This window comes from Sinocyclocheilus anshuiensis, unplaced genomic scaffold (genome assembly GCF_001515605.1).
Source record: "Sinocyclocheilus anshuiensis isolate Anshui unplaced genomic scaffold, SAMN03320099.WGS_v1.1 scaffold126, whole genome shotgun sequence".
In the NCBI taxonomy this organism is placed as follows: Eukaryota; Metazoa; Chordata; class Actinopteri; order Cypriniformes; family Cyprinidae; genus Sinocyclocheilus; species Sinocyclocheilus anshuiensis.
In genome coordinates, this window is record NW_015546026.1 from 562,351 (window position 1) to 581,818 (window position 19,468).

Here is a 19,468-nt window from a genome sequence, read left to right on the forward strand (position 1 = left end):
AACTTTTATTTTGACGGGTTGCCGTGAATACCTTTACATTTCTGTGTGTATGATATGAGGATAGTTTACTCAAATGAAACGGTCAAATGCTCACGAAGTGACTCTCAGAGCAGTTCTGGAGATGTTGTTCATGTATTTATGTCCTCATTAGTGAGACGGTAGACGTTAATATCACCGGAAGCATCACGCGCACTTCAGTACGAGTAGTAAACAAAACCGCTCGTCTGCGCCATTCAATAACACAAAGACACGCAGAATTCATATTTAAATAGTCGTTTTGTGGCTTAATATTCACAAATACTAGTGGGAGTGTGCTCACTTGTGTGTGCGCATCGGGGCGGAACTCCGCTGTGCGCGATGCAGAAAGTATGTAGAGACAGAAATGACATGCCGTCGTGTAAATAAGATAAATAACATAAGGCTATTTAGTTTGTTTAATAAAAGAACAAATACTAGTGGGAGTGTGCTCACTTGTGTGTGCGCATCGGGGCGGAACTCCGCTGTGCGCGATACAGAGAGTGCGACCATGTAACGTAAAGACTGAAATGACATGCCGTCTTGTAAATAAGATAAATAACATAAGGCTATTTAATTTGTTTAAAAAGAGAACAAGGTATAGACATGTTCTATAGGAAAGGTAACTTTAACTTCTGTTATGATCTGGCGCTTAGGGATGCAATGATTATAGATTTTGTTGGTACGGTTATTGTCTGAGGAATAATCACGGTTTCACGGTTATGACGATTATTATGCATTTATTCATTTCACAACATTATTAATGTATAAAATCACATGGACACTCTTATTGCTGCATTTAGAAACAGAAATAACACAGTAACCAATAATACAGCACAAAATAATAATAATAAAGTCAAACAAATGTCTATCTCTCCAATTGGAATTAAAAAGGTGACCTCTGCTCTGTAAACATCCATGTCAGTATTTCTCTTTTGAAAATCGATCACAAAAGTATTGTGTTTTCAGTTTATACATTCTTAACATTTCTTTTGGACCTGAGGCAGAAAACTGGAAACATGGTGAAAAAAAAAAAATCTTGTTGGATTTTGACTTATGCATAATGCTATAAAAGGGATAATGGATAACAATGTTAATAAGTATTATTAATATAGGACTATTGACTTTATTTATCCCACAGGGGAAACTATTAATAATGAGGGGAATAAACTGAACTATCATTGTAATCAACTGTCATCATACGTATTCATTTTAATAATTTTTTATAATAATTCCTATGATTTTACATGTGGCCTGAGAAAATCATGTCTATTATTTTGGTTTGTGAGATCGGAGATTGCGCTTGCGCGCACATTCAAACATTCAGGAGGACACAAACTTGTTGTGAACCCTGCCCCGAGACTTTTATTAATAAAATAGCTTAGATACGGAATTGCTACATATTCATCAGCAAGGAGAGGGTCAAATCACTGTTTAAGTAACTAAACTCACATGTTAGTGAGACGCGCTGACGCAGGTTCACACACACACACACACACTTCTCTCTCTCTCTCTCTCTCTCTCTCTCTCTCTCTCTCTCTCTCTCGATCGAATAATTAATTCAAGTACCTAAATGTTATAATTAATCAATTCAAATAAATGTGAGCTTACCACACTATTTCATCTGTCTGATCTGAAGTGGGCAGAATACTGAGCTAACGAGCCATAGCTTCGCGTCAGTCTTGCCTTCACGTCGTGCATTAAAATAGTTTAAAGCCGTGTATTCGCTCTTTAGCAGCAGTTTTTACGGCAATATTTAAATGACACCCTGGTCATTCTTGGTGTACCCAAAATGGTTCCACACTATCGACTTCAGTCATTACTCTGGTGGAAATAAAGGACCACACTTTGGTTCCTCTGTCATAGTTAATCTAGTGTGTGTAGTAGCCTCTGTGTCTCTGATAAGCACAGCATTTTAAGCTGGTGCACCACTAGTGTAACTTTGTTTTAGTTTTGCGCAAGTTGCAACTGTTCCGTTCCGTGCAATTTTTACGGCAATATTTAAATGACACCCTGGTCATTCTTGGTGTACCCAAAATGGTTCCACACTATCGACTTCAGTCATTACTCTGGTGGAAATAAAGGACCACACTTTGGTTCCTCTGTCATAGTTAATCTAGTGTGTGTAGTAGCCTCTGTGTCTCTGATAAGCACAGCATTTTAAGATGGTGCACCGCTAGTGTAACTTTTGTTTTCGTTTTGCGCAAGTTGCAACTGTTCCGTTCTGTGCAACAGAAACACTCGGGTGTAGCGGAGCCTTTACGATTAATTAACCGTGACATTTTAAAGCGCGGTTAATTGTGAAACCAGTTAATTGCTGCATCCCTACTGGCGCTATAGAGTAAAGAAAATTAAATAAAATTAATTTGACCTTCAAGGGGGGCGGGGGGTGCGAGCCGCCCCCCTAATATAATGTCAGGGGAAACACTGCACTCTCCTTACGCCTTCTTTTTCCCATCTATCATGTGTTTCCAATGCATTTCTGTTTTTTCTCAACAATGCTCTAACGCAGACAGTAATGCAATCTTGCTAACCTTCGTCCTATCTACACCTCTTCTACTGCACCCATCTCTTTTTCCTGTGGGTCTCTGGAATTGTCAGTCAGCCGTCAACAATGACTTCATTCCAGCCATTGTTTCTCAGTCTACTATTAGTATCTCAGGCTTTAATGGGACTTGACATAACCAGCTGGACATTAACCAATCAGGTTTCAGAAGCAGCCATTAAACTGAGACTGTGTTACTGTCGGTCACTGAAGCCCTGCAGATTGCGAAAGCTGATTCCAGATCATGTGTTCTCATTCTGCTGGATTTATCTGCCGCTTTTGACACTGTAAATCATCAGATACTCCTGTCCACCCTCTCATCACTGGGCATCACAAGAACTGCATTTCATTGGTTAGAATCCTATCTCACAGGTGGGTCTTTCAGGGTGGCCTGGGGAGGAGAGGTATCTAAAGAAAATCATCTGGTCACAGGGGTTCCTCAGGGATCAGTTCTTGGACCCCTCCTCTTCTCTGTATGGTTTCTCCTACCATTGCTATGCATATGACACACAGCTCTATCTTTCATTTCAACCAGACGATCCAACAGTAGTTGCACAGATCTCAGGCTGCCCTGGCGAATATCTCGGCATGGATGAAGGAAAATACCTGCAGCTCAACCTGGCAAAGACTGAGCTTCTCATCTTCCCTGCCACTCCAACTCTACAGCATGATTTCACCATTCAGCTAGGTTTATCAACAATTACCCAATCAAGTTCAGTCAAAAATCTTGGTGTAATATTTGATGATCAGCTGATGATCAGCTGATGATCAGATGATCAGCTGCCCTTCAAGGACCACATTGCAAAAACTGATCGATCTTGCAGGTTTGCATTGCAAAACATCAGAAAGATCAAGCCATTCCTAATAGAGCATGCTGCACAACTTCTTGTTCAGGCCCTTGTCATTTCTAGTCTGGACTACTGAGATACTCTTTTGGCTGGACTTCCATCATGTACAATCAAACCTCTACAAATGATTCGAATTGCAGCAGCATGTCTGATCTTCAACAAGCCCAAAAGGGCCCACATCACACCTCTCTTTTTCTCCCTGCACTGGCTACCGGTTGCGGCTCGCATCAAGTTCAAGATATTGATGATTGCATAAAGAAAGAACAGCTACAGGCTCAGCACCCTCCTACTTCCACGCACTCTTACGAATCTACATCCCCTCCAGAAGCCTGAGATCTACAAGTGAGCAACGCCTCATGGTACCATCACATAGAGGCTCAAAATCACTTTCCAGAACATTGTCGTTCACCATTCCTGGCTGGTGGAATGATCTTCCCACCCCTATCCGGAATGCTGAATCCCTGACAATTTTCAAGCGATGCTGCACAACTTCTTGTTCAGGCCCTTGTCATTTCTAGTCTGGACTACTGCGATACTCTTTTGGCTGGACTTCCATCATGTACAATCAAACCTCTACAAATGATTCGAATTGCAGCAGCATGTCTGATCTTCAACAAGCCCAAAAGGGCCCACATCACACCTCTCTTTTTCTCCCTGCACTGGCTACCGGTTGCGGCTCGCATCAAGTTCAAGATATTGATGATTGCATAAAGAAAGAACAGCTACAGGCTCAGCACCCTCCTACTTCCACGCACTCTTACGAATCTACATCCCCTCCAGAAGCCTGAGATCTACAAGTGAGCAACGCCTCATGGTACCATCACAAAGAGGCACAAAATCACTTTCCAGAACATTTTCGTTCATTGTTTCGGGCTCGAACAAATCCTTGACAATTTCAAGCGACAGCTGAAAAACTCATCTCTCTTTCATCATCATTTGACTGCATCCTAATTTAATTAAAAGAACCTTCACTTTCATTAATCCCTCCCTGTTCTAGCTTTTAAAACTTTGTATTACGATCACTTCCTGTGTTGATTTGCTTCTTTATGATGAATCGCATGTTGTATTCCTCAATTGTAAGTCACTTTGGATAAAAGTGTCTGCTAAATTAATAAATATAGAGTCAGGCAGAGTGTTAACTGTTAGCAAGGTGACAGTAGAGTTCAGTTCATCAAGAAGGAAGGCTGCACTGAGAAGTATCAAAGACTGTAGAAAACCCAAGATGTGTCACTCGTATAGTTTTGAATGGGGGAAAAATGCAACGCTCAATATGGATGCTCTATTGAAGGAAGCCCCACCTTCTGAGTAAAAGAGCCAATCGCTATTCGGTAAAGTCATTGCGTCACTGTAGCTGCCATTAGAAGTCCAGGTTGCTATAGAAACAATCAGCTTTCTGAGATGCACGCTTAGGACTGCACATACACACTGGCTGGTCTAGCTTGAAAAAATACGCTTTTTTGACGCTATTTGAGCAAAAGAAACAACATTTATGAGACAAATGTTGTAGATTTTATTGGTGATTTCAAATATGAAATGTAATCGTAAGCTTGGCGAGCAGTTTTGGAGAATTTGATGTTTCCCAATTCAAAGAGATAGGAGCTTCACTTGCATGCCTGAGAGGCGTTTCAAAGATGGCCGCCGAGTGACATGAATTGGCTTAAAGGGACTTTGGATGTCAACCCTCTACATTGCGAGTAAATCACTCGCATATGCGACTAAATCTTACTCTGGGCGGTTCTTATCACAACGTCACTGAATTCACCATTAACTTCACCTTAACAGTTTGTTGTTGTATATGATATCACTGTAATCCTTGACTATAAAAACATAGGGGTAGACATCACCTTTTCTGTGCTATCATGTTTGGTTCAGGAGGTATAATATAAAATACATAATTTGGTAATAGAGGAAAGTTAAATGGCTGCCATGGCAACCACGAGGCGTTTTTGCGATGGCTCCATTTCTAAAAATGTTCATGGCTGCAAACTACAAGTGTACCAAGTTTCATGCTTTTAAGAAAAAGTGAACATTTTTTTTCACATATCACCTGGACTATTATAGGATTCCAACATAACATAAAAAAATAGAACTTAAAACACAGTTGCCAATAATACAGGATAGATGTCCAACGGCATCATAAGATACCTGCAAAACACTAAAAGATTATTTAAAGTAAACCTTTAACATTTTTAAAACTCACATTGAAAAACAAGAAGTAGGGTTTTTGTAACCTTTACACATTCCTTTAGAAATGTATCACTTTGGACAATGGAGAAAAACACTTTAAACATTTGCCAATTGTTATGTTTATGTGCAGATTTTCGCTGCTGCTGCTGGATCTGGAGGAACATTATTTTGAACCGCACACTGCATATAATCTGACCGGAAGAGGTCCGGAGGCAAACAGGTGAGCTAACTAACTGAATAACTGATCTTGAATAATTTATTTGGGAAATGCAATATGTTTTCAGAATATGACACCGAACTGCTTGGCTGTATGTTTGTCTAGTGATGGGGAGTCAACTCCAAAAAGGTTGATTCCTTGATTTTGAATAGCCCTTGTGCCGGAGTCAATTGTAAAACAGGAATCGATTCTTGTTGACTCTGTTGATGTGTCTGAAATCGTTTACTTGTTCACTCATTTACTGATCCCTATTCAGTGCATGGCAGTTAAGTGCACGATACCAGCAAGGAGTGAACTAAATGAGAAGAGGTATTTGGACACATCCCACATCAGAGAGCCGGAGCTGTTGCAGAGCTAACTTTTTCACATATGTTTACCTACACTCGTGTTCACATTCCATAGTGTCACAGGTGTGCATCAACCAAAACAGACTGAACGTGATTCATTGGCATCATGTTCATTTTTGAAACTATAAGAAATTGGGTGTATAGCAGGATGTGTTTTTATTGATGATTCCTTGAACCCTTATATGTGAAGGCATATTTCATAATTCATTGATTCCCCCCCCCCCACACCTTAGTTAGTTTATAAGAGTAGTTCAAACAAAAATGGAACTTTTGTTATCATTTACTCACCCTCGTTTTGTCTTCATATGATTTTTCTCTCCACGGAAAACAAAAGTGGATTGTCTGAGGTGTTTTTTTTTTCCATAGAAGACTTGACTTGTTCTGATAGAAAGCATCATAGTATGTAGTATGATATAACTTTTATGGTACATTATAGATCTTCTGAACCCTTACAATAGTTCTGTGTTGAGAATACACAAAGCTGTTTCATTGTTTGCTGAAATTCTTCCCCTCCTCTGTATGTCAGAGTTCGTCACTAACAAATATAGTCTTTGATGACTTTTTAATAACTCTTTTTAATATCTCTTTTTATACACAGACAAACTAGTGGCTCGCTAAAAATCTGTTCCAAATCAATCATTTTTGAACCTGATGATGCTGTTAAGCCTATTTTAAAGGTATTATCTTCGTATTATTTATCACCAAGCTTAGTTGCTGTTTTTCTTGTTCTACAATAAGAAAATGTATTTCTTGCAGATTCTTCTGAAAGACTGCAAAGGAATAGGAGCAGTGGAGGAAACGGGCCACAACCCATTTATAGAGTAATACTGATGATTAATGTTCACAAAAATCATTTGTTTTGTTTGATGTATTCGGGTTTAGTGCAATTTTGCATCGATATAGTTTTAATTATTTTCTTTTTCAATTCCTTTTTATGTGTGTTTGCAGAAGTAAACCTGCCTGTATTCTTATAGAAACCAAGCAGGTGAGTGTGCCTCACAGTTCTTCTTAATTCTTTAATATCTGTAGTCTTGCACGTTTCAGGTTTTATTAATTTCTTTCCCCTCAGATTTATCTAATTAAAGAAGAAAATGTGGTTGCTCCATATAAATATGAAAGGGTGAGTTAATTTTTTTCTGTCTCTGTCCAAGATAGATGAGAAGTGGGTGGGGAACAAATATTTACAACGTTGATATTTTCATCTGTTGTTTATTAGAGTTTCGGCAAATTTCAAGACATAATATTTATTCATTTTTTATTTATTGATTGATTGATGCATGTTAGGGAGAGAAAAAGGTCACATTCCAATTGGAGGTGCCGGGAAAAACAGAGGATGTTGTTCAGATATTATTACAGGTTTGCCAACAGGTTTTCCTTTTTGTTGAGGTTTCTGATTTTCATTGGGTCTTTCATCTTGTTTAAGTAATTTGGCAATTTTTGCAGTTACACAGAGCATCCTGTCTGGATAAGCAGGGTGACCAGACAGCAATGGTCAGTAAAATTAAACAAATTTCCATTAATCATAATTTGCTTCCTTTTTTGAATATTTATGGGTGATCTGTGTTTGATCTGTTTTTCTGCTGAAGGTTGCAGCTATACTGCAGTCCAGGTTAGCAAGAACATGTTTTGATAAAAACAGGTAAGAACCAACAAGTATCATATTTATTCATTCATTCATTCATTCATTTGTTTATTCAGTTGTTGATGATCTCAGAGTTTCACACTGCATACAAAAGTAGTTCATAAGGAGTACATACACTACCATTCAAAAGTTTGGGATCAGTAAGAGAGTTGTGCTTTGTTTTTTTTTTTAAAGAAAGAAAGCAAGAAAAATGAGTACTTTTATTCTCAAGGATGCATTAATTTGATCAAAAGACATCTATTTCAAATAAATGCAGTTTTTTTTTTTTTTACTTTCTATTCAAAGCATTCTGCAGAAATGTAATAATAATAATACTGTGGCTCCAAGATGCTTCAAGAAACCTACCTGCAAAGCTACAGTACTGTTAAACGTTTTAGGCACTTGTGTAAAAATGAGGATTTACACAAAACTTGTGTAAAATGAGGATGCTGTCAAAAATAATGTCATGAATAGATTTTCTTTATCAATTAACTTCTATTATTTGGTTATTCTATCATTTGGTGTGACCATCCTTTGTGTTTAAAGCTTTTGCCCTTGGTGCACTTGAGCATAGTTTTTCAGGTAGGTTTCTTGAAGCATCTTGGAGACGTTGCCACAGTTCTTCTGGATTTAGTCCGTCTTGGTTTGTTCTGTTTCTTCATGTCATTCCAGACAGACTGGATGATGATGAGATCAGATCTCTGTGTGGAGCACTGGCTGTTGTCAGACTCCTTGTGCAAACAACAATCTCATTGGATTATTACAATTAATGGCAAAATGAATGTTTGGAAATGTTGTAGACTGATACTTCCTACTGACACTACAGCAAAAGATAGAAATAACTGATTTAAAACCATTTTTTAGCTGGTGAAAATACTAGTGTTCTAATCATTTTGGCCACTACTGTAGAAAACAGGGTAACACTTTATTTCGATAGTCCACTTTAGACATTCTATTAACAGTAAGTAACTTTGCAACTACATGTCAACTAGCAGTTAGTAGAGTATTAGACTGTCTGCTTAATATCTTCTAACACTTTCTTTGTCAACATTCTACTAACCCTAAACCTACCCTAACAGTCTACTCTGAGAGTTAGTAGACATGTAGCTGCAAATTAATGAGAATTAGTTGACATGTAGTTGACATGTAGTTACAAAGTTACTTATAGTTAGTAGAATGTCTAAAGTGGACTCTCGAAATAAAGTGTAACCGAAAACAGTTTTTTAAAATTGTAGTAATATTATTTTTACCTAAATAAATGCAGCCTTGGTGAGCATAAACCCTTATGTACACTGCATGTGTCTGAGGCGCGTTACGGCTCCGATGCGGCCACAACCAAAGTAAAAATTTTGAACGGTAGTATATGTCTTTCCAATATTATTAGGTTGCAGTATTCAGAGAGTTAACAGACCCCAAACCTCTGTTATTTCAGAACTGTGGTCTAGTAGAAAGATGGATTAATTATAATGTTTGTGTGTGCAGTTTTCAGCATGTAACAGAAAACCCACACATGGAGTGTGTGGCAGAAATGGTTTCTCCTTTGGTGACAAACGCTGGTCACGTTTGCATCACTGATTGCAATCTTTACTTCCAGCCTATGAACAGCTATCCTGTGAGTTTTTGTGCAAGCCATGCTTTCTTTGGCACATATCTTTGTATCATCTGTGTAGTTCCTTCACTGCAGTTCTTATGTGTGTTTCTGTATTTCTAATAGGATTTAGTGGTGCAGATTGGGTTACATAGTGTAAGACGCATCTACAAACGGAGACATGGCTTGAGACCTTTGGTGAGTGTTTATTTGATGTTCTTCATTTATTTATTTGTTCTCTAGTTTTGTGTCTGTTATGGTATTTACACACAAAAACAACGATATCATTTGCAGAGATGCATTTATATGTGAATTTATGTGTATTTACTGTGTGTGTGTGTGTGTGTGTGTGTGTGTGTGTGTGTGTGTGTGTGTGTGTGTGTGTGTGTGTGTGTGTTAAGGGCCTTGAGGTGTTCTGCACAGAGAATGATCTGTGCTCGGATATCTACCTGAAGTTCTACAGTACTAAAGAAAGAGATGAGCTTTACTACTACATTGCAACTTTCCTTGGTAGGCTTTATTTTTATGTGTGTGTATTAATCTAGGGTTCACTGGGAGGTTGTCACATGGGCTGTATTTCTGTAAATATAGGGGTGTTTAGCAGTGGTGTTGTTTATATATAGAAAATTATCATATTTTTGAAATTGTTGTTGGGAAAACGCAGTAGTGAACATAATAAAACCACATTTTAATCCAAAAAAATTGATTGTAATTTTATTAAAATAGTGGTTTGATGTTTTTCGTTAACTTTTCCATTTTTGCTATTTCATGAATTCTGTTTTGTTTTACAAATCAGTGTCAGTAAACAGCAGAATTACCCACCATAGTCTTTTTTTTTTTTTTGCTGAGAAATAACTGAAAATATTTAGTTTTTTAATATCCAAAAAAAAAAAACCTATCTAAAATATTTGATTGAGTAAAAAGTGTGACAGCCAGCCCTGTCAGTATTATCCTCAATGTATAATCAGAATCAGAATAGGAAGAGCTTTATTACCAAGTATGTTTACACACACAAGGAATTTGACTTGACGGTCCAGTGATTTTGGGCTTTTTGGGGACCGGAATAATGGTGGTTATATAGGTTATAAAGGTTATATATAAAGGATAACTGTATTATCCTGTATATAAAGGTCTAACTTAGGCTGAATTTTTTCATAATTTGAGCATTGGGTAGTAAAGCACGTTTATGGTTGAAACTCTGAGATGTATTTTGTAAATGTAGTTTGGTTGCATAAGCCTGTCACTTCAAACCAACCATTAGTGTTTTTTCTTAATTAATAGTACACAAAATGTCAACAAACTAAAGAGTACAGTCAACATTCATTGACTTTAATTGACACACCCCCAACTCAGAAGGTTGGGAGTTAAATAAAATCCCCCTCTTAATTATGATATTGTAGTGGAATTCCTGTTATTTAACTTGTAAGTATGACTTGAACAGAGCATGAAGTTGGTCTCCAGGAGCAGAAGTGGGACCTGTTCTACCAGACAGACCTAAAAATCATGTAATAGCAACTATGTTCCAAAAACCAGATCTTGGTTTTCCAGCAGGGTCTAGAACAAAATGAATTTGTAAGTATGTACATTCCAGTTTAAATGCATTGTATTTACTGAAGATCTGTGTGTATGTGATGTAGAAAACCATATAGCAGAGTGCACAGCGGAGAGCTACATGCTGCAGTGGCAGAGAGGTCACATCTCCAACTATCAGTACCTACTTCATCTAAACAATTTAGCAGACCGCAGTGTGAATGACCTATCCCAGTATCCAGTGTTCCCCTGGGTCATCAGTGACTACAGCAGCACACAGATGGGTCAGTCTCCCTCGACTCCCACAGACACACACCTGAGAACACACACGCTCATGCTAAAAAATATCTCGTTTTCAGATTTGCTGAACCCTGCTTCATTTCGAGATCTCAGTAAACCAATTGGAGCTTTGAACACAGAGAGACTGGAGAGATTACTGGTGAGAAATCCAGTAATCACAGATGGCCTTTTTAATATTCCGATGTTCCTTATCATCATATAAAAATCTCTTGTGTGTGCGTGCTACAGGAACGCTACAGAGACATGCCTGAGACTCGTTTTATGTATGGCAGTCATTATTCATCACCTGGATATGTGCTTTTCTACCTTGTCAGAGTTGGTAAGGATTTGTTTCAGCTTTATGCTTCTGTAGCAGTATTCGGACAGAAGTAGTTTTTCAAAATAAAGTTTGAGTTTCATTTATTTAATGGATGACCTCTGTATACCGATTTAGGTGGAATTGATACAAGAGATGAGGGCATCTATTGTCTATATTTGAGCATGTAAATTCAAGCTAATCTGTCAATCCATCTTGATATACTGTTAATGTTGCCATTGTTGCTGATATGGCATTAAAAACAAAAATAAATATATAAACAATCCATCTCGATGGTTATGAGTGGAGTCCTGGAACATAAACAGGTGCGCTCTGGCCAGTGAAATGACGGTTTTACTTACATGTGACTTGCATAAACTTTGGTAGCTTTGAAATGTTGCCTTGTGAATGCAAAACGAAGGAGAAAACAACATTATAATAATTAATGCCCATGTTTCAGAACAAAGCATGCAATCTATAGATCTGAATATGCACTTAGTGATAGCTTTTGTATGCTGCAGTGTTTGATGACGTCTTTTGCCTTCCTGCAGCTCCAGAGCACATGCTTTGCCTACAGAATGGACGATTTGATCAGGCAGACAGAATGTTCAACAGGTATTTGCACACACCAGCAAACAAACACACACATACTGAAAAAACATTTGCTTACATTAATGTGCATTTGTGTATGCAGTGTTGGTGAGACGTGGAAGAATTGTTTAGAGGGAGGCACAGATTTCAAAGAGGTGAGTTTTCCGAATTTAATGTCCTGCCTTTCTATCATATTGCAAACCTGATTTTTTTTTAAATAATAAATAATTTAGTGTGGTAAAATTGATTATGTTGTGAACCAGTCCAATTGTAGGTCATGCAGTAAAGTACTTGGTGTGTTTGTATCTGTGTATTTACAGCTGATTCCTGAGTTCTATGGAAGTGATAGCAGCTTTCTGAAGAATCTGCTTGGTTTGAATCTGGGCAGGAGGCAGGGAGGAGGCAGAGTTGAAAATGTTGAACTTCCTCCTTGGGCATCAGGTGCTCATTCTTTCTTGTGTCCTTCTCACTTTTTTTTCAAATTTTTTTTTTTCAAGTTAAATTTAATTAAAAAAAATAATAATTTCACATCCTCATCTTGTGCTTTAAACAACAGTGGAAGTTGTGAAAGTCGTTGGTTCAGCCTGTGTATTGGTCTGTATCAAAATTGTCAAGTCTGATTAATTTCCACAAATCAGTCGAAAAAATTTGCAAGCAATGGTTAAAAATAATTAAATAAAATTCACTAAAAAAGATGCGCATGTTTTTCATTTAATCTTATATTAATTTAAACTAGTGATAAACATGCCTAATATATTGTTTATCTAGTATAGTATAGTATATTTGTAGTTCTTGCATTAACTCTAAAATAGTCTAAAAATATATATTTCTTTAAAATTATAGTCCTTCTGATTTGGAAAAGTGTTGATATTGAGATATCTACAGAATGTAATCTCATAGCTGAAAAGTAATAATATATAATCAAGATAATCATCCAGTGCTAAATGTGCTGAAATAGCAAATCATTGTTGTTCATGTCAATGCGTGTATCTGCTTTCTTTTAATGTAAATTAAAGGGGTCCTATTATGCTCTTTTACAAAGTCTTGATTTTGTTTTGGGGGTTTACTAGAACAGGCTCTTGTACTAGGTTGTTCGAAAAACACATTATTTTTCACATATTTTACATTATTACAACACCTCTCTCCCCAGTCTGGCGTGAAAAAGCATAATAGGACCCCTTTAAGCTCATTATAGAATACATTTAATTCATTAAACCCAGCCATAGCTGCTTGCCGCAGTTAACCATGTCACTTTTTATATTGATCTTGGCAGCATCAAATGATAGAGAACACTGCTATATTTAGGAATGCGCTGTATAGTTGAGTGCGCTTTTGGCATTTAAAGAGTTGATTGAAGTGCCTGGATCCCAGCGGTGAAATGATGACCTGCGTTATAGCAGTTTAAGTCAACTTGCTGCATCCTCTAACTCAGTGGTCCCCAATCCTGGTCCTGGAGAACCCCCAACACTGCACATTTTAGTCTTCCTTATTAAGCGTACCTGATTCAACTCAGCTCATTTGTAAAGACTCCAGTTATATACCTCAAACTATTTTACAATTTTGGGATGAATGAAACTCAGGTGCCATGTGCAAATAAACGCCACCCATCCTGCTTCGGAGCTCTATGTATGAAATCACGTCTTATATTTTGTTCACATTTCTCTGTGTTGTGTACATATGCAGATCCAGATGACTTCTTGGAGAAAATGCGTTTAGCACTGGAGAGTCAGTATGTGTCTGAACACCTGCACGAGTGGATTGATCTGATTTTTGGCTACAAACAGAGGGGAAGTGAAGCTGTGGCTGCCCATAATGGTAAAATAGACAAACGCAGATTGGCATCAGTCAAATATTCAGTTATAAAACAGTGTTTTAAAGTATGAAGGATTAGTGTGTTATTAATATTATTTTATTGTGAATAAAAACAATGACGTTTACTATATTACAGTTTTCCATCCATTAACATATGAGGGAGGAGTTGACTGCGATAGGTAAACTTCATTAAATTAAAATATATCCCTAATTAAATAGCTCATACTGTACTTGACTGCCTGAATATCTTTTTGATCCAATTTGTATGTTATTTATATTTGTCAGTGTACATTTGTCAGTGTGTATGTCTGTGTTTCTGCAGTATTGAGGACCCAGATCAGAAAATAGCCATGCTAACTCAGATATTGGAGTTTGGACAAACGCCACGACAACTCTTTGTCACTCCTCATCCTCAGAGGATTACTCCACGCTTCCACAACCTGTCAGCAACCCCCAGCCTCAGCAGCAGTGAGCTCTCACCATGTACGAGAGAATCACACATGTACTGCACTAATGGTGTTTGCGTTAGTTCAGTTTTCACTTTAAAGTATGTACTACCAGTGTGCACAGTAATTATGCTCCATTGCAATGGTTTTCAACTGATATGACTTTGAGGCCCAAATTTTCCCTTGGTCATTAGGTCACGACTCAAATTAAAAGCCAAGCAAATTTATTTCATAAAACATAAACAAATACTGTTAAGCCCTTTTATTGCCGCAATTAAGCAACATGATTCCATTCATTTTCAATGGAGAGCTGGTGATTTCCGGTGACACAAGCAACAGTGATCTTTGCCAACCGGATGTAGGTGTATCAAGTGATGCATCAAAGATAAGTTGTTTAACGTTAACCAAATAAGCAGCAATAAAGCGTAGTTTAAAGCTTTGTTGAGACTGTCAGTCCAAATCTTTTTGTGCATGTCCGATTGGAATCCGATCATATTTAGCGAGTGTAAACAGAAAAAAAAATCACATGAAATACAATTTTGTACAAATCCATTCATATGTTGTTTGAAATCCTATTCAAATCGCATTCCTGTAAATCCGTTCCAGTCTGACCAATTTCTTTGCACAAACAAGGTTCTGTTGTTGCTAATGCAAGTCAAACAGAAAATAATATACTGCTGGTCTACACCTCTTTGAGTTTTCAGACTTAAATCAGATTCCAATCGGAAACACAAATAATCAGATCTGAATAAGAGCTAAACTATTCTTAAACTACTCACCACAAACAAATTTCCAGCTGTTCATCAGGGAAATGGCTCGGTGCTAGTTTTCTCCTTTATAATCAAACAACATTCTTTCCAGCCTAATGTACCAGTACCACTGAAAATGGACCTTATCTAACCGCAGCTTCCGTCTCGCTATGCAGAGCTGAAATGGTCCTAAAAAAGAATGGACTTGTAACAAGGTTCCTGAAATAATCATTTGGAGTGTTCATTTCGTGATGTTTTTTTTTTTTTTAAATAAGAAAAAATCAGGAAAATGACAAGCAGAGAGCTGGCAAAATATATGAAAAGAGTGACTATTTCATCTCGCACATTAAAATCCAATCTGCAGCAGCATGGTTGGACATTCTACGTACTGATTTGTTGAATTTAATCAAGGATGTGATCATTTTTTGTCAACCCTTCATTTAAGCAAAATTGCAATTTTAAAGATAATAAATTGCAGTAGTCACCGTTAGGAAATATAAATATATCTTTATATCGATTGGTTGATCTCAACATTTGTGATAGTAAAAACATAAGAAATAAATGTGTTCAAAGGGAGTTGCACATGTACTGTAATACTCATTTCATAAGCAAAGATGTTATCCAATCATAGCGGTGGGAATTTGTATTTTTGTTCATCATAAAAATAATTTTTTCATGCCTTAGAATGGCTTGAATGTAACTCTTCACCCTGACCACTTTTAGTATATGTTGAGCCATGAATATGCAAATTAAACGTTGAAAGTGTAATTTTCTTTGTAAATTGTGTCAATTTTTGATGCTAAAATCCTTCTAACAAGAATGCTTTGTGTAGCGTCTCCAAGTATGGAATCATTTGAGGACCTGACTGAGGAGAGTAAGAAAATGGCCTGGAGCAACATGAACAAACTTGCATTGCAGTCTCGCCACAAAATACACAAAGAGTGAGTATCTGTTAAGTAGCTTATCTTTGTAATTGCGTGTTTGAAAACAAAGATTAATATTGGATTTTTAAATGTACTTTTGACCCTATTATTTTGGTTCCGCAGAGCAGTAACAGGCATTGCTGTGACCCTCAGTGGGGATTCCATCTTCTCAACTTCTCAAGGTTAGGAATTCGTCAGTTATTTAGTCTCATTAGTGTATGACAGATTCCTATAAAGTAGCTGAGTTTAATTCCTCAGAACTTAAATGATTAAATGATCACCTCTCACAGGAAGTATAAGTAAACATGTCCTTTATCGTCACGTAGACTCCACATTGAAGATGTTCTCGAAAGAAAATGGACTGCAAAGAAGTATGTCCTTCTCGAACATGGTAAGCTTTCTAGAGATTGTAGTAAACACAGTGGCCCCAAAAGGTATTTGAACTTAAGCCGCACTTAAAAACAATCAGTCTATTTAATTGCATTAGGCAATAAATTATACAATAGTGTTTTTTTTTCCCCCCATCTGGGCCACTTTTCAATCCTGTTCGTGAGGAATCTTTGCTGTGCACATGTTGTACTGTATGTCTATCTAACACACCTGATTCAGATTATCAACTCTTTAAGAGAGAGCTCTATGAACTGAAATGTCTCAGGCTCTGTCCACATTAATATGGATACATTTTCTCTTTTTCACTTTCATCCACTCTGAGATGGTGTTTTTGTCCAGCAAAAACCGAGCTTTCTGAAGATGCTGTTTTTGTGTTACTCTGAAAAAAAAGTTATTAGAAAATAATGACGCATGTTTAGTTTGTTTAGGTTGTTTTATTCGCCAGCGAGTGGGAAGTGAAAAATTGAAAAATTTGTGTATAAACTTTTGCTCCTATTGAAGGGTAACGCATGTTTTAAGTGTGGCGTAAGTGTCCAAATATTTTTTGGGGGTCACTGTATACCACGGCCAGGTTAGAATGAAATCTTATATTACCTCTAACTAAAACAAACATTTTTCTCGAATTACCCTTAAGGCACTGTCCTCCTGTCTGATGCTGCCTGATGATAAGATTGTTGTGTGCTCCTCCTGGGACAACAACGTGTAAGCATTTATATAGTAACCACAATCATATCCATACAAATATGTAATCAATTTAATACATTTCTAAATTTCTCTCATTTTTATCACTCTTCTGCCCCTTTTTTTCTGTTCACCTACTCTTCGATCCCTTTCTTGTTTCCTGTAGATATTTTTACTCAATAGCATATGGAAGAAGACAAGACACTTTGATGGGTCATGATGATGCAGTTAGTCATATTTGCTGGAGGGATGACAAACTTTACACAGCATCTTGGGATTCTACTGTGAAGGTATTCTAAATTAATCTAGCCAAGTTTGCTTTAAGTTTTAACTCTATGAACAGAGCTGAATGTACTGTACAGTTACCAAGGACACCTTGTTTACTTGGTACTAAATGTTTCAAATAAACCTTTTATTAACATTTTTATTTCTGGTGAACTAGACAAAAGAAAAGAAAAGAAAAATTGCTGATTTCAGTAGGATCTTGACATGAAATTTAATTTATGAAATCTGTACTTAATTTTAGGCATCTTTAAATTAATTAATCTAATTTATCTTTCCTTTTATATGGTTCAAATGATAAAATGTTTTATTTATTTTGAAATCTATTTAATGTTAATCACTGTTTCAATTGACTTCCTACTTTCTCTGTTTTACTTCAACAGATTTGGAAATGTGTAGCAGATGACATCTCCAGTAATAAAAGGACTCAGTTTGACCTGCTTGCTGAATTTGAACATGAGGCCGGGGTTAGTGCTGAGCAGTGGTGGACAGTAATGGAGTAGCTTTACTTCGTTACTGTACTTAAGTACATTTTTCAAGTATCTGTACTTTACTGGAGTAGTTTTATTTTGAGTAACTTTTACTTTTACTTCACTACATTCCAAAGCATAAGATCGTACTTTTTACTTCACTATATTTCATAAAACATATCGTTACTTCTTATAGTATATCACGTGCTCCGACACGCAGAAGTGGTGTCTGATTCATGAACGAACTGATTCTTTTCAATGAACCTTTTAAAATCGGTTCGCAAATCGCACCAAACGATTAATTCACGAATTAGAATGAACCGATTGCAGTTGTTCTCGAGTCGACAACTCACTGATTCAAATGAACCGTTTAGTGCGAGTCTCCAGAGTAGACAGATATGAATGTTTATTCAGAACCATGCTGAAAATAAGTTAATATTGTTAGCTGATGCTAACGAGCTTGCTGGTGCCAAATTGAGGTTTTTTTTTTTTAAATAAAGTCCAAATATTTTTATTCAACCACCTAGATAGATTACATCTGAGAGAAAAAGAAAGAGCTGGTGAAAATCAGATGGTCAAATCTGTTTTTCTCAGGTACATCGCAGTGTAAGCTTCACAGTGGACATTACTACATCACTCTCGTCAACGTAGTCCATATCAACAACAAAAATATATCTTGACTCCATGTAGTGGTTATTTTGGGAAAATCCCAGGTATTTTGAGCAGTAGGATTATAAAATGTATGTGCTAATATCAAATTAAATTAAGTAGCCTATATAAAATTGCAAAATAAATCCGTCTATCAGTACTTTTTTTACTTAAGTACATAAAAAATCGAGTACTTTTGTACTTTCACTCGAGTAAAATTGAAAAAGGAGTACTTTTACTGGAGTAATATTTTATTATACGTATCTGTACTTTTACTCAAGTACTTGATTTGTGTACTTCGTCCACCACTGATGCTGAGGAATCTTTAAAAAACTGCAATATAGGCAACTGTGTCAAACAGCTGATTATTCATTTTTGTCACTTTTCAGAGCTGAGGTGTAAAAGTTTAGTCTCTTTAGTTTTTCAAATTAAATGTTAAGTCTCATAAACCTACTATACACAGATATTTGTTTTTATGCCAGACTGTACGACAAATTGTAGCAGAGACATCTATGCAGCGCTGTTGACGAAAGCCAGTCACATACCTGACAATAAGCACGTACAAGAAGTTATTTTTAAGAAGTGAACAAAGTGCCATAGATGAGTTTGAACGATGTTTGAAAAAAACTGGAATAGGAAGGAATCTATTATTAGATTTCTCTATATAACTTTATTCAAGCTACAAAAAGGCAAGCTTTTTACTGAAAAATGTGCAAACTAATAATCTTTGAGCCTATGGTGAAGTCATGTACATTAAATTACATCATACTTGCCCCAAATCATTGCAGGATTACATATTTTGCTTAAATAAAGCTATCACTCAGTAGTTATACTAGCTAGGTTGGACTAAATGTTGGTTAGTTATTGCTATACAATTGCCATAAATTTAGCTAAAATGTAATTGTTTGATTTATATTTACATTTACATTTAGTCATTTAGCAGACACTTTTATCCAAAGCGACTTACAAATGAGGACAATGGA

The 19,468-nt window shown here is 36.7% G+C and overlaps 1 protein-coding gene across 1 annotated transcript in view; it reads left to right on the forward strand.

Annotated features, from left to right (window-relative positions):
• Nucleotides 1-19,468, forward strand: part of nsmaf (neutral sphingomyelinase (N-SMase) activation associated factor) — a 27,900-nt gene that overhangs the window by 4,755 nt on the left and 3,677 nt on the right. Inside the window, exons 2-27 of the mRNA XM_016499759.1 lie at nt 5,726-5,815; nt 6,758-6,836; nt 6,916-6,980; nt 7,108-7,144; nt 7,229-7,279; nt 7,444-7,515; nt 7,603-7,650; nt 7,746-7,798; nt 9,263-9,392; nt 9,495-9,566; nt 9,770-9,878; nt 11,006-11,182; nt 11,258-11,337; nt 11,427-11,517; nt 12,045-12,108; nt 12,188-12,239; nt 12,405-12,525; nt 13,768-13,899; nt 14,033-14,075; nt 14,219-14,379; nt 15,924-16,032; nt 16,138-16,196; nt 16,341-16,405; nt 17,039-17,106; nt 17,252-17,375; nt 17,751-17,834. Of these exons, the coding sequence (XP_016355245.1) occupies nt 5,726-5,815; nt 6,758-6,836; nt 6,916-6,980; nt 7,108-7,144; nt 7,229-7,279; nt 7,444-7,515; nt 7,603-7,650; nt 7,746-7,798; nt 9,263-9,392; nt 9,495-9,566; nt 9,770-9,878; nt 11,006-11,182; nt 11,258-11,337; nt 11,427-11,517; nt 12,045-12,108; nt 12,188-12,239; nt 12,405-12,525; nt 13,768-13,899; nt 14,033-14,075; nt 14,219-14,379; nt 15,924-16,032; nt 16,138-16,196; nt 16,341-16,405; nt 17,039-17,106; nt 17,252-17,375; nt 17,751-17,834 (2,236 nt within the window). The remainder of the gene's footprint in view (nt 1-5,725; nt 5,816-6,757; nt 6,837-6,915; nt 6,981-7,107; nt 7,145-7,228; nt 7,280-7,443; nt 7,516-7,602; nt 7,651-7,745; nt 7,799-9,262; nt 9,393-9,494; nt 9,567-9,769; nt 9,879-11,005; nt 11,183-11,257; nt 11,338-11,426; nt 11,518-12,044; nt 12,109-12,187; nt 12,240-12,404; nt 12,526-13,767; nt 13,900-14,032; nt 14,076-14,218; nt 14,380-15,923; nt 16,033-16,137; nt 16,197-16,340; nt 16,406-17,038; nt 17,107-17,251; nt 17,376-17,750; nt 17,835-19,468) is intronic.